Here is a 14,691-nt window from a genome sequence, read left to right as displayed (position 1 = left end):
CAGCAGGAGAAGGACATTCTCACACCAGTCATCTCCACACTGCAGCAGGAGAAGGACATTCTCACACCGGTCATCACCACACTGCAGCAGGAGAAGGACATTCTCACACCAGACATCTCCACACTGCAGCAGGAGAAGGACATTCTCACACCAGACATCTCCACACTGCAGCAGGAGAAGGACATTCTCACACCAGACATCTCCACACTGCAGCAGGAGAAGGACATTCTCACACCAGTCATCCTCACACTGTAGCAGAAGTACTTTCTGCAGCAAGAGAAGAACATTTGCGCATGGCCTTCCTTCCTTGAGCTGGATATTACATTTAAGTAGTTTCCAAAGGCTGGTGTCCACAGTTTGGTACCCGAACCTTTGTCTGCCCTCAGACACACACTGAGGTCAACTCTGACACATAGTAATATTTGAATATTAGACAGTATAAGAACATCCTCAATAGGGTTGGCTTGCCACTGGTGGGATTGTTTTTATGGTTTTTTGATAAAAAACTACGATTACTAGTGATGGGAGAACCCAAACTGTAAAGTTCATGGTCTGTACTAAACACTTAATGTCTGTGCACGGACCCCAAAACATGGACTTCCTGTTACTCTTCTGGTTCAGCATCCCAAACATCGGGTGTCTCCTACACTGTGTGACAGCACGAAAAACACAAGCGACTCTGATCAGATTACTACTCTTATCATCCTACATCTGCTCTCTCTGATAGCTGCAAGAACAGGCGAGGCTGAGTATTCATTAACCGGCACATGTGCAATAAATAACAAATAATAAAAAAAGGCGTGGGTTCCCCTCTAATTTTGATAACTAGTGCAGGTAAAGCTGACAGCTTTATATTGACTGGTTATCAAAAATAGAGAGGTCTCCACTTTTTTTATTATTTAAATAAATTATTTAAAAAAACGGTGTGTTGTCTCCCCCATTTTTGACAACCTGTCTGTCACGATCCATTCTTGGATCTGTGGCAGAGTGTGGATTCTCTTTTACAAACCTTTTCCCTTTTGCCTCCGGTGGCCGCTGGTGTTGCTACAACTGTAGTTGGTCGGCTGCTGGGTTTTTACCCCTCCGGTGGCTGCTGGTGTTACTACAGTTTTAATTAGTCAGTGGTGACCCCCCCCTCCTTCCTATAAAAGGTCACCAGCTGCTGCAGCTCCCTGTTGGTAATATTGGTCATTCACTAACCAACCTGTCTGAAGAGAGGAGCTATCTGGAGCAGTGCTGTTGCAGCTTATCTGGAGCTTTGGTGTTTCTGCTGGAAGCTGTGTCTGGGTGCCTGACTCTGCGGTCCTGTGCCTGAATGCAGAGCAAGCTAAGTGTTGTTTCCATGGTGTTTTATTAGTACAGAGGTGAGGACCAGTGTCCGCACTTGCCAGTTCCCTAGTAAGGGATAGGTGCAGGGCAAGTGAGGGACTGAGGTATCCTGGCAGGCGACAGGCTGAAAGAACCTGTACAGGGAACATGAGGAGAGTTCAGGGCTCTTCCTTAGGAGAGTGCAGGAGGTGTCCACTTCCCTGTTCTCTATTATAGGGACTACCGTTGTAATTGTTTCGCTGGTGTCCCCTTGTCTGTCTTGTGGTTTTGTGACCGACCGATCGTCGGGTCGCATCACGCAGAGCCAGACATATCGTGACACTGTCAAGCTAAAGCTGACAGCTGGGGGATGGTATTTTCAGACTGGGTAGGGGCCATGAATATTGGACCTCCCCAGACTAAAATTAGAAGACCACAGCCGCCCCAAAACAGGGTCGTCTTTTATCACAGCCAATTCTGGTGCTTTACCCGGTTCTTCCCAATTGCCCTGGTGCGGTGTCAAGTGGGTCAATAGTTGTGGGATTTACGTCAGCTTTGTAATGTCAGCTGACATCAAGACCACAGGTTAGTAATGGAGAGATGTCTATGAGAAGTCCCCATTACTAACCCTATAGTCATATTGTAAAAAATACACAGCAAAAATAAAGTTCTTTATTTGGCAGAAAGACACAAACTCCATTTTAAATAAAAACTCCCCACCCTCTTTTACCCATTTATTCAGAAAAAATAAAAAAGCAAAGTTATAGTCACCTTTCTGCCGATAATCCATCGATGCCCATGTCCCACTGTAATAGGTTAAAAAAAAATAAAAACACCATATTCCTCACCTGTCCACCAATAATCCATTAGTGGCCATGTCCTACGACGATCTGGATGATTTAGAGAGCTGTCACATCAATGATGCGGCCGCTCTCCACGTCAGCCACTAAGATAGAAGCATAAGAATGTTCCTGCAATGTATAGGACTGACGTTAGAATGGTCACCAGTGTTCATAGCTGTTGAACTTCGGTAAGCTCACTTACAGCACAGCTTGCATCATGGGAAAATTCTCATGCAGCGAGCGGTGACATCATTGAGGTGACTGGGGTTCATCAGCTATGTACTCCAGTGACCTTTTTCATGTCAGCACTACACACTGCAGAAGCATTCTCACGCTTCTCTCAGTGTGTTCTGGCTGGCTTGCTGAGCAGTCACATCATGCTACCACTCAACAAACCATCCAAATGTAGGAGAGCTGGAGCTCTTCATGGGAAAGATATGGATTATCTTCCCATCGGACAGGTGAGAAATATGGTGGTTTATCATTTTCTATTTTACAGTAATAAATGGGTAAAAGAGGTAGGGAGTTTATATTTCAAATAAAGGAGTCTGTGTGTTTATTTGAAATAAATGACTTTATTTTGGCTGTGTCTTTATTACAATATCCCTATGGGGTTAGTAATGGGGGTGTCTCAAAGATGCCTCTCCACTACTAACCTGTGGGCTTGACAGCAGCAGATATTACAAAGCTGACATCAACCCCACAACTATTACCCCACCGCACCAGGTCAAGTGGGAAGAGTGACACTAAGCATATCTAATTGATGCGCTATTTCTGGGGTGAATAAGAGCTGATGTTTTTAGTCTGGGTGGGGGCCAATATCCATGACCCTTTCCTAGGCGATTAATATGTGCCTGCAGCTGTCTGTTAATCATTAACCAGCGAAGGCTAAAAGGCGGATCCCACGTCATTTTTTGGGGAGGTCTCCCATATAATAGCCAGTAAAGGCTAAGCAGACAGCTCCTCACAGCCAATAGTCCTATTGTGTGGATGGGGATTGTAGACCTAAAGAAGCCGTCACTAGAGGGGTCTCACATGCAGTCCCAGCTGATGGGCTTCTTAAATATTCTTCATTCTTTGAGCTAAAAGCAAATGTTGAAGGGGCAGGGAGGAAAAGAAGCCCCATATTTAGTCAGTGAGTTAGGATGGTTGCATTGAGGGGACAGGATCTAGGCTGAGGTCCTGGAGCCATGCATGGATGGCCTATGGATTTTTGGAGATCGGTTGCCGGCTGGGCTGAATCCCCCTGCTACAGTTGAGGGATCTGTTATCTGGATTTCATGAACATTCTTAAGTATTGTTTCTCCTGGATACATTGGCGTCGGTTGTGTTATCTGTCATCTGGAGGAGCATAGACTGTGACTACAGCCGATACTGCCTGGAGATATGAAATCTATGGGCCAACCAAAAGTTGGGAGACAGTGAGTATTGCCTGATACGGGGGCAGTGGGAATACTGGCTCCGAGGAGGGGATCTTGTGCACTGGGAGCCATGTATATTCGCCATCTACATTGATTTGCTGTAAAACCATGGACGTAAGGAATATAACAGTTGCCTCATTAACCTACCTAGTTGATTCTTACAATTCACAACCTCAGATTCTCACAACTCCCACCGCTCCTCACAGCTATCAGTGAGAGCAGATGTAGGATAATGAGTAGTACCCTCATCATCCGACACCTGTGACGGGCGGTAACCTTTTTTTAACCTTAGTCACACCTGCTGGCTCATGTTGTCATCTGACATCGTGGGAACCGCAGCGCTCTGTCCGGTGATAACGATCTTACAGCCAATCGATTCCCGAGTTTCCCGCACTGTCACTCTGATGACAACGGGCTGTGCCGGCCTGCCGGGGGGCTGTGCCGGCCTGCCGGGGGGCTGTGCAGTCTCCGGTGGGCTGTGCCGGCCTGCCGGGGGGCTGTGCCGGCCTGCCGGGGGGCTGTGCAGGCTCCGGGGGGCTGTGCCGGCCTGCCGGGGGGCTGTACCGGCCTGCCGGGGGGCTGTGCAGGCTTCGGGGGTCTGTGCAGGCATCGTCCGATGGGACTACAAGTCCCATCGGGCGATGCCTGCTACCATGACAGTGATTGACACATTAGCCAATGATGGGACAGTAGTAGTCCCATCATCCGGCTAATGTGTTGAATGTAAAAAAAAAAAAAAAAAAAAAAAAAATTACATGCTACATACATGCTACATACATACAACATGCATGCTACATACATGCTACATTCATACTACATGCTACATACATGCTACATTCATACTACATACATACTACATATATACTACATGCATGCAACATGCATACTACATATATACTACATGCAACATACATACTACATACATACTACATGCTACATACATACTACATACATACCACATACATACTACATACATACTACATACATACCACATACATACTACATACATACTACATACATAACACATATACTACATGCATGCTACATACATACTACATGCTACATATATACTACATACATACCACATACATACTACATACATACTACATACATACCACATACATACTACATACATACTACATACATACCACATACATACCACATACATACTACATACATACTACATACATAACACATATACTACATGCATGCTACATACATACTACATACTACATACATACATACTACATATATACTACATGCATGCTACATACATACTACATGCTACATACATACTACATATATACTACATGCATACTACATACATACTACATGCATGCTACATACATACTACATGCTACATACATACTACATATATACTACATGCATGCTACATACATACTACATGCTACATACATACTACATATATACTACATGCATGCTACATACATACTACATGCATGCTACATACATACTACATGCTACATACATACCACATATATACTACATACATACTACATACAATACATTCATACAATACATACATAGACATACAGTACATATAACATAGAGTAACATACTTACCAATACTTGTCACATTGTTCCCCGAAGCCATTGTCTTTTACGGAATAAATATTAACATAACAAACCACAAAAATACTCACCCACGATCCGAAGCAGTCCACGAGTGTGTCCCACGACGATCTTGGGTAGAGAACTGCAGCATCAGCTGTTGCTGCCGTTCTCTACGGGCTGCAGGAATCCAATGACGGAAGGTAGGTATCCTTCCGCACTGTATTCCTCCGCCACTTAAAAAAAAAAAAAGTCCCTAGTCTCACTTTATGCCATTGCTGCGTGGGAATTTCCCACACAGCTTTTACCATAAAGTGAGACTAGGGACTTTTTTTTAAGTGGCGGAGGAATACAGTGCGGAAGGATACCTACCTTCCGTCATTGGATTCCTGCAGCCCGTAGAGAACGGCAGCAACAGCTGATGCTGCAGTTCTCTACCCAAGATCGTCGTGGGACACACTCGTGGACTGCTTCGGATCGTGGGTGAGTATTTTTGTGGTTTGTTATGTTAATATTTATTCCGTAAAAGACAATGGCTTCGGGGAACAATGTGACAAGTATTGGTAAGTATGTTACTCTATGTTATATGTACTGTATGTCTATGTATGTATTGTATGAATGTATTGTATGTAGTATGTATGTAGTATATATGTGGTATGTATGTAGTATGTAGTATGTATGTAGTATATATGTGGTATGTATGTAGCATGTAGTATGTATGTAGCATGTATGTAGTATGTATGTAGTATATATGTAGTATGTATGTAGCATGTAGTATGAATGTAGCATGCATGTAGTATATATGTAGTATGTATGTAGCATGTAGTATGTATGTAGCATGCATGTAGTATATATGTAGTATGTATGTAGCATGTAGTATGTATGTAGCATGCATGTAGTATATACAGTCATGGCCAAAAGTATTGACACCCCTGCAATTCTGTCAGATAATATTCAGTTTCTTCCTGAAAATGATTGCAAACACAAATTCTTTGGTATTATTATCTTCATTTAATTTGTCTTAAATGAAAAAACGCAAAAGAGAATGAAGCAAAAAGCAAAACATTGATCATTTCACACAAAACTCCAAAAATGGGCTGGACAAAAGTATTGGCACCCTCAGCCTAATACTTGATTGCACAACCTTTAGCCAAAATAACTGCGACCAACCGCTTCCGGTAACCATCAATGAGTTTCTTATAATGCTCTGCTGGAATTTTAGACCATTCTTCTTTGGCAAACTGCTCCAGGTCCCTGATATTTGAAGGGTGCCTTCTCCAAACTGCCATTTTTAGATCTCTCCACAGGTGTTCTATGGGATTCAGGTCTGGACTCATTGCTGGCCACCTTAGAAGTCTCCAGTGCTTTCTCTCAAACCATTTTCTAGTGCTTTTTGAAGTGTGTTTTGGGTTATTGTCCTGCTGGAAGACCCATGACCTCTGAGGTAGACCCAGCTTTCTCACACTGGGCCCTAAATTATGCTGCAAAATTTGTTGGTAGTCTTCAGACTTCATAATGCCATGCACACGGTCAAGCAGTCCAGTGCCAGAGGCAGCAAAGCAACCCCAAAACATCAGGGAACCTCCGCCATGTTTGACTGTAGGGACCATGTACTTTTCTTTGAATGCCTCTTTTTTCTCCTGTAAACTCTATGTTGATGCTTTTGCCCTAAAAGCTCTACTTTTGTCTCATCTGACCAAAGAACATTCTTCCAAAATGTTTTAGGCTTTTTCAGGTAAGTTTTGGCAAACTCCAGCCTGGCTTTTTCATGTCTCGGGGTAAGAAGTGGAGTCTTCCTGGGTCTCCTACCATACAGTCCCTTTTCATTCAGACGCCGACGGATAGTACGGGTTGACACTGTTGTACCCTCGGACTGCAGGGCAGCTTGAACTTGTTTGGATGTTAGTCGAGGTTCTTTATCCAACATCCGCACAATCTTGCGTTGAAATCTCTTGTCAATTTTTCTTTTCCGTCCACATCTAGGGAGGTTAGCCACAGTGCCATGGGCTTTACACTTCTTGATGACACTGCGCACGGTAGACACAGGAACATTCAGGTCTTTGGAGATGGACTTGTAGCCTTGAGATTGCTCATGCTTCCTCACAATTTGGTTTCTCAAGTCCTCAGACAGTTCTTTGGTCTTCTTTCTTTTCTCCATGCTCAATGTGGTACACACAAGGACACAGGACAGAGGTTGAGTCAACTTTAGTCCATGTCAACTGGCTGCAAGTGTGATTTAGTTATTGCCAACACCTGTTAGGTGCCACAGGTAAGTTACAGGTGCTGTTAACTACACAAATTACAGAAGCATCACATGATTTTTCGAACAGTGCCAATACTTTTGTCCACCCTCTTTTTTATGTTTGGTGTGGAATTATATCCAATTTGGCTTTAGGACAATTATTTTTGTGTTTTTTCAATTAAGACAAATTAAATGAAGATAATAATAACAAAGAATTTGTGTTTGCAATCATTTTCAGGAAGAAACTGAGTATTATCTGACAGAATTGCAGGGGTGTCAATACTTTTGGCCATGACTGTATGTAGTATGTATGTAGCATGTAGTATGTATGTAGCATGTATGTAGTATGTATGTAGTATGTATGTAGTATGTATGTGGTATGTATGTAGCATGTAGTATGTATGTAGCATGCATGTAGTATGTATGTAGTATGTATGTAGCATGTAGTATGTATGTAGCATGCATGTAGTATATATGTAGTATGTATGTATGTAGTATGTATGTAGTATGTATGTAGCATGTAGTATGTATGTAGCATGCATGTAGTATATATGTAGTATGTATGTAGCATGTAGTATGTATGTAGCATGCATGTAGTATATATGTAGTATGTATGTAGCATGTAGTATGTATGTAGCATGTATGTAGTATGTATGTAGTATGTATGTGGTATGTATGTAGCATGTATGTAGCATGCATGTAGTATGTATGTAGTATGTATGTGGTATGTATGTAGCATGTAGTATGTATGTAGCATGTATGTAGTATATATGTGTTATGTATGTAGTATGTATGTGGTATGTATGTGGTATGTATGTAGTATGCATGTGGTATGTATGTAGTATGTATGTAGCATGCATGTAGTATATATGTAGTATGTATGTAGTATGTATGTAGTATATATGTAGCATGTAGTATGTATGTAGTATGTATGTAGTATATATGTAGTATGTATGTAGCATGTAGTATGTATGTAGCATGCATGTAGTATATATGTGTTATGTATGTAGTATGTATGTGGTATGTATGTGGTATGTATGTAGTATGCATGTGGTATGTATGTAGTATGTATGTAGCATGCATGTAGTATATATGTAGTATGTATGTAGTATGTATGTAGTATATATGTAGCATGTAGTATGTATGTAGTATGTATGTAGTATATATGTAGTATGTATGTAACATGTAGTATATATGTGTTATGTATGTAGTATGTATGTAGTATGTATGTGGTATGTATGTAGTATGTATGTGGTATGTATGTGGTATGTATGTAGTATGTATGTGGTATGTATGTAGTATGTATGTAGCATGTAGTATGTATGTAGCATGCATGTAGTATATATGTAGTATGTATGTATGTAGTATGTATGTAGTATATATGTAGCATGTAGTATGTATGTAGCATGCATGTAGTATATATGTGTTATGTATGTAGTATGTATGTGGTATGTATGTGGTATGTATGTAGTATGTATGTAGTATGTATGTAGTATGTATGTAGCATGCATGTAGTATGTATGTGGTATGTATGTGGTATGTATGTGGTATGTATGTGGTATGTATGTGGTATGTATGTAGTATGTATGTAGCATGTAGCATGCATGTAGTATGTATGTAGTATTTTTTTTTTTTTTTTTTTAACATTTAACACATTAGCCGGATGATGGGACTACTACTGTCCCATCATTGGCTAATGTGTCAATCACTGTCATGGTAGCAGGCATCGCCCGATGGGACTTGTAGTCCCATCGGACGATGCTTGCACAGACCCCCGGACATCAGCACAGCCCCCCGGCAGGCCGGCACAGCCCCCCGGCAGGCCGGTACAGACCCCCACAGGGTGCACAGACCACCGGCAGGCCGGCACAGCCCCCCGGCAGGCCGGTACAGACCCCCACAGGGTGCACAGCCCCCCGGCAGGCCGGTACAGACCCCGGGCAGTCCACACAGCCCCCCGGCAGGCCGGCAGAGACCCCCGGAAGGCCCGAAATGATGGCGCATCATGATGCGCACACACCGCGCATCATGATGACGTCAGGCTGTCAATCAACTTTGAACTTCCGATTCCGATGCCGACTTCCGATATTGAAAAAATATCGGAAGTCGGTATCGGAATTCCGATACAGCAAGTATCGGCCGATACCCGATACTTGCGGTATCGGAATGCTCAACACTACTAAGAACCCAATGTTATTTAAATGCACTTTTGCTTTTTTCCTTATTTAGTTACATCAGGGTTTATCATCATTGTGTTTCTTATAGGTTTTGTCTCCTTACAACATTTTGCAGTTTTCTGATTTATCTACAGTTCTACCTGAACACAACATTTATTCAGTCCAAAATTTCCTACCGTCAAAATAATCTGAGAAGGTTTTACTGTTGCAAGATCTGCCTGCGCAGATTTACACAACCGGTCACTCTCTGTCCAGGATTTCATGTTCTCCGAGAAGTAGTAACACTTTCCGTTCAGTAAAAGCCACCCAACTGAGCAGACATTGCAGCCTGGAAAAGACAGAACACTATAATGATTGCACGGATTAATAAAACATGGCGTCCACAATCACAGCCACAAAAATTGATCAATCATAGGGATTTTCCAAACTATTATGATAGAACCTTTTAGTCAGAACATGCTATGGTGCCGAACCTCTGATCTTCAGCTTTGTATAGTCCAGCAGCACCTAGTTCAGATTTCCTGCCACTTTCTAGGGAAAATAATAGTTGGAGTGGTCGACTTTTGGTCGGTATGATAATTAAATCCATCCCAACTTTCACACAACGCTTCTCACCCCTCCTTACCTCCAGCCGCCTCTAGGTAAAACATTTCTCATATCCACTCTCTCCTCCACTTAGAATAAAGCAGTGTTTGTAATACATGCCCCCATCATCTTCTGCCTACTAATGATCTCCAAGTCCATCTGATGTAAAGCTCTCCTAGTTCACAGGTACCAGAGAAAGGGTCCACTACAAAAAATAATAGATCAAAGATAGGGATGATCGGCTGTACAGGTTTGGTCGAACAACTATAATCCAAAGTTCGCTTCGGCATCAGAACTTGACCTGAACTTGACCCCGAACGCAAACCCAATAAAAGTCAGTGGAAACCCGAATTTTGGTGCTGTAAAATGGCTGTAGTAAGAGCTAAGAGACTGCAAAAGGAAGCAAAATGGGGAGGGAGCAAGACAATTGCCTTGCAAACAAATATGGATAGGGAAATGATGTAATATAACATAGAATAAAGAAAAAATAAACTAACAATCTTGAACCAAGAGCTAAAGGTCCAGTTAGAGGAGGAGGTTGAGGTGGATGTGGCAGTGCAAGTGGAAGAGACAGAGGAGGACATAGCCAACACTGATTTTTTTTTAATTTGTAGAAGCTCTAAAACATTGTGAATGGCAAACAGAAAAAACAAACTGCAGTAGAGAATAATAATGGAAGGGCGAGGCAGGTCTAATGCTCTAGTCAGCCAAATGCACAGACAATCCTTGTGGGATCCACACCCAGTTCATTTTAATGAATGTGAGCTTACCCACGTTGCCTGTGGACAGGTGGATGTTCCTGTCTGTGATCACATCTCCTGCAGTGCTAAACACACATTCCAACAGTACATTTGCTGCAGGGCAGGTCAGCACTTCCAAGGCATAAAGTACAAGCTCAAGCCAGGTGTCCAATTTGAAGACCAAAAAGTTAAATGGGGCAGATCCATCACTCGGTATGTGGTGAAGTGTGGACACATACTCTTCCACCATGCTGTTGAAATTCTGTCTTCTGCTAATATGGACAGTATCAGATGGTAGTGCCAGATGTTGTGGCGTGCTGAGGAAGGTTTTCCACATTTCAGTCAGGCTAACCCTGCCTTTCAAGGTGGTGCCAGTGCCCCAGCTGCATATGCGACTTCTCCTCCTCCTCTGCCTTGTGCTTCCACTGAGCCCCCCCAGTAGTGAGTCTACCAACGTGTGATTGTATTTCTGTATTTTCTGCTCCTGCTCCAGTGACGGAAGTAAGGATGGTGCATTGTCCTTGAGGCTGTGATCCAGCAGGGTGGCCACCCAGTAATTAGCATGTGTTCGATCATGGGTGCCAGGCTGCCCAGAGGATACGACAAGCTGTCCTTGGTGGGAGGTATATCATCTCGGTCCTCTTTATCCCCCCACAGCCATGCCACAGTGATGCCCATGAGGTGTTTGGAGGGCCACTCTGCTGTGAACAGTTCCTCCTGCTCCTAATCCTCCAGAACGGTCCATTGGCTGGACAGTTATGTATCTGGCTGCTGTTGGTTACAGGAACCCACCCACTGAGACTTGTGTGGATGACTGGCCTGATAATGATATGAATGGTCCCTGTTCCTCCTCCTCTTCCTCCTGAGCCACCACCACATCCATCACTGCCTGAAGACTTTCTTCAAGCAGGAATAGTAGAAGTGGCAGTAATGCGGATGATGGCGTCATCATCACTGGTCATGTTGGTGGAGTACTCAAAGCAGCCAAGTTGGCACACATGTCCCGCATGGAGGCCCACTCATTGGTGTTGAAGTGGTATTGTTCCGCAGAAAGAAAAAATATGATCAGCTCACCTATCATCGAGTGCACAGAATCCCAAATCCAAGGGAAGGCAGTCCATAAAGAGAAAGAGAAGGGTGGATCCAAAACTTCAAGTAAAATCCAAATTATTTTACCATCAATTAAAAAATGATTCCAGGGAGAAAAATCACATTCTACAGTGGATGAGTGGAGCTCAGACAAAATACGGATGGAGGAGTCAGGTGGCTCCATAGCTTCTCCCGCGGATCCAGGACCCCCTGACACCCTGGGATATTTTTGTGATCAGGTCACTTATAAGAATTTACATCATCTCTCAACAGAATCAGATCATTCCCATATTTCCGTTAATTCAGCTATTAACTTTTCTACACTGAATCCATAGTTTTATCCAATCCACTCTCGGGTTCCGATTCAGATAAATTTCAAGAGCTAATACAAAAAGATATGAGAAATCTATACTATTCTAGAAATAAATTAAAAGGTTATAATTTACATAAAAAAAAGAAAATGATGCCCTCAAAAATCTTATTAAAGGGAATCTGTCACCCCCCCGGGCGTTTTTAACTAAAAGAGCCACCATCAGCAGCACTTAGGCTGCATTCTGTGAAGGTGGCTCTTCTGTTTCTGACCCCTAGTAACGCCAAAAATATTAACTTTTATAAGTAGGTCCTCATACTTGTCATGTGTCCTATAGGTATGGTGTGTCCCCCTTAAGCAGCCGCCTCCCCGCTGTCAATCATGTCTCTGTAGCGTCTGTTCCCCGCCTCCCAGCCATCCATCATGCCCCTGCTCTGCCGTCTGTGCCCCGCCTCCCATAGTCATCCATCATGCCCCTGCTCTGCCGTCTGTTCCCCGCCTCCCAGCCATCCATCATGCCCCTGCTCTGCCGTCTGTGCCCCGCCTCCCATAGTCATCCATCATGCCCCTGCTCTGCCGTCTGTTCCCCGCCTCCCAGCCATCCATCATGCCCCTGCTCTGCCGTCTGTGCCCCGCCTCCCATAGTCATCCATCATCCCCCTGCTCTGCCATCTGTGCCCCGCCTCCCATAGTCATCCATCATGCCCCTGCTCTGCCGTCTGTTCCCCGCCTCCCAGCCATCCATCATGCCCCTGCTCTGCCGTCTGTGCCCCGCCTCCCAGCCATCCACCATCCCCCTGCTCTGCCATCTGTGCCCCGCCTCCCATAGTCATCCATCATCCCCCTGCTCTGCCGTCTGTGCCCCACCTCCTTCTGTCTCCTATGCCAGCGCCTGCTCTGTGAAAGCAATTCTCGGACCTGCGCAGTGCGCACTGCCCTTGAACTGACATCAGGCGATCACGCCTGCGTGTTGTGGAGGCCCCAGATCCTGTCCCGCAGTGTGAATACATCATAACACACACACTGTCTGCATAGCCTTTACTGGCTATTAAAATAGGGGAACCTCCCAAAAAATGATGTTGGGTCCCCCTATATTTTATATCCAAAAAGGCTAAGCAGACAGCTGCGGGCTAATATTCATAGCCTGGGAAGGGGCCATGGATATTGGCCCCCCGGCTACAAATACCAGCCCACAGCTGCCCCAGAAATGGCGCATCTCTAAGATGAGCCAATTCTGGCACTTAGCCCCTCTCTTCCCACTCCCGTGTAGCGGTGGGATATGGGGTAATAAGGGGTTAATGTCACCGTGCTATTGAGGGTAAAGGGGGCACCAGAGAACTGCAAGTTCCTAATTGGAACTGGAAAGCGTGATAGACAAATAAATCCCTGACAGGGAATAACACTTTGAAACATCGGTCACTGTGGATTTGCTTATCGGCTCTTACCTGGCAGAGACGAGTTTTCTCCCCCCATGGTGACCTCATGGATCAAACACTGGGACTCTTTATCTGGAGGTCTCTCAGTTATAACTACGGTGTTATTTGGACACTGAAATGAAGAAGCTAGAAAAAGGGAAATGAGATTATAGGAGTCAGCATCCAATAATAATGTGGTATAACTGTGGTATATAGAGACTTGTGCAGTATATATGTAGTGTAGTCTAATAATAATGGTGGCTGCATCCTTCTACTCATTGCGTACAGCGCGACGATATACGTCACCTACATATCAACAGCAGAAACGTCTTCGTAATGTCCTCACCTTGTATTCGTAGAAACATGACACAAATCCCAAGTGAGACACTGATCAACAGTAATGCTACGAACACCAACGTCTGTATCAAGGAAAATCGACCGCAGACTGCAATAAATAGAGAGAAGAATCATCAATGCACCAAGCTCAAGAGCTTACACTCTACAGGAGAGAGGACCTCACTCACCATAAGAGCTTACACTCTACAGGAGAGAGAGGACCCCACCGACCATAAGAGCTTACACTCTACAGGAAAGAAGACCGCGCTGACCATAAGAGCTTACACTCTACAGGAGAGAAGACCGCGCTGACCATAAAAGCTTACACTCTACAGGAGAGAGGACCGCGCTGACAATAACAGCTTACACTCTACAGGAGAGAGAGGACCCCACTGACCATAAGAGCTTACACTCTACAGGAGAGAGAGAGGACCCCACTGACCATAAGAGCTTACACTCTACAGGAGAGAGAGGACCCCACTGACCATAAGAGCTTACACTCTACAGGAGAGAAGACCACGCTGACCATAAGAGCTTACACTCTACAGGAGAGAGGACCCCGCTGACCATAAGAGCTTACACTCTACAGGAGAGAGAGGACCCCACTGACCATAAGAGCTTACACTCTACAGGAGAGAGAGAGGACCCCACTGA

General features: G+C 44.0%; 1 protein-coding gene across 5 annotated transcripts in view; it reads right to left on the bottom strand.

Moving 5' to 3' along the window:
• LOC141075448 (C-type lectin domain family 2 member L-like) overlaps nt 1–13,815 on the bottom strand; it is a 38,034-nt gene extending 24,219 nt beyond the window's left edge. The window contains exons 1-2 of one of the 5 annotated variants that reach the window (XR_012227279.1): nt 10,918–11,655; nt 9,739–9,890 (exon numbers count right to left, since the gene is read on the bottom strand). Coding sequence is in view for 4 of the 5 variants with exons in the window: in XM_073562504.1 (XP_073418605.1) it covers nt 9,739–9,890; nt 10,918–11,224 (459 nt within the window). In the remaining variant the exon portion in view is untranslated. Of the gene's footprint in view, nt 1–9,738; nt 9,891–10,917; nt 11,671–13,731 lie in introns of those variants that run through there. The other 4 variants (XM_073562505.1, XM_073562504.1, XM_073562508.1 and 1 more) reach the window with 4 other exon arrangements.
• Between the last annotated feature and the right edge of the window lie 876 nt (nt 13,816–14,691).

This window comes from Dendrobates tinctorius, unplaced genomic scaffold (genome assembly GCF_039654945.1).
Source record: "Dendrobates tinctorius isolate UK_male_01 unplaced genomic scaffold, ASM3965494v1 ptg000353l, whole genome shotgun sequence".
Taxonomy (NCBI): Eukaryota; Metazoa; Chordata; class Amphibia; order Anura; family Dendrobatidae; genus Dendrobates; species Dendrobates tinctorius.
Note: the sequence above shows the minus strand (reverse complement) of the source record. Positions and strands in the feature narration are given on the sequence as shown.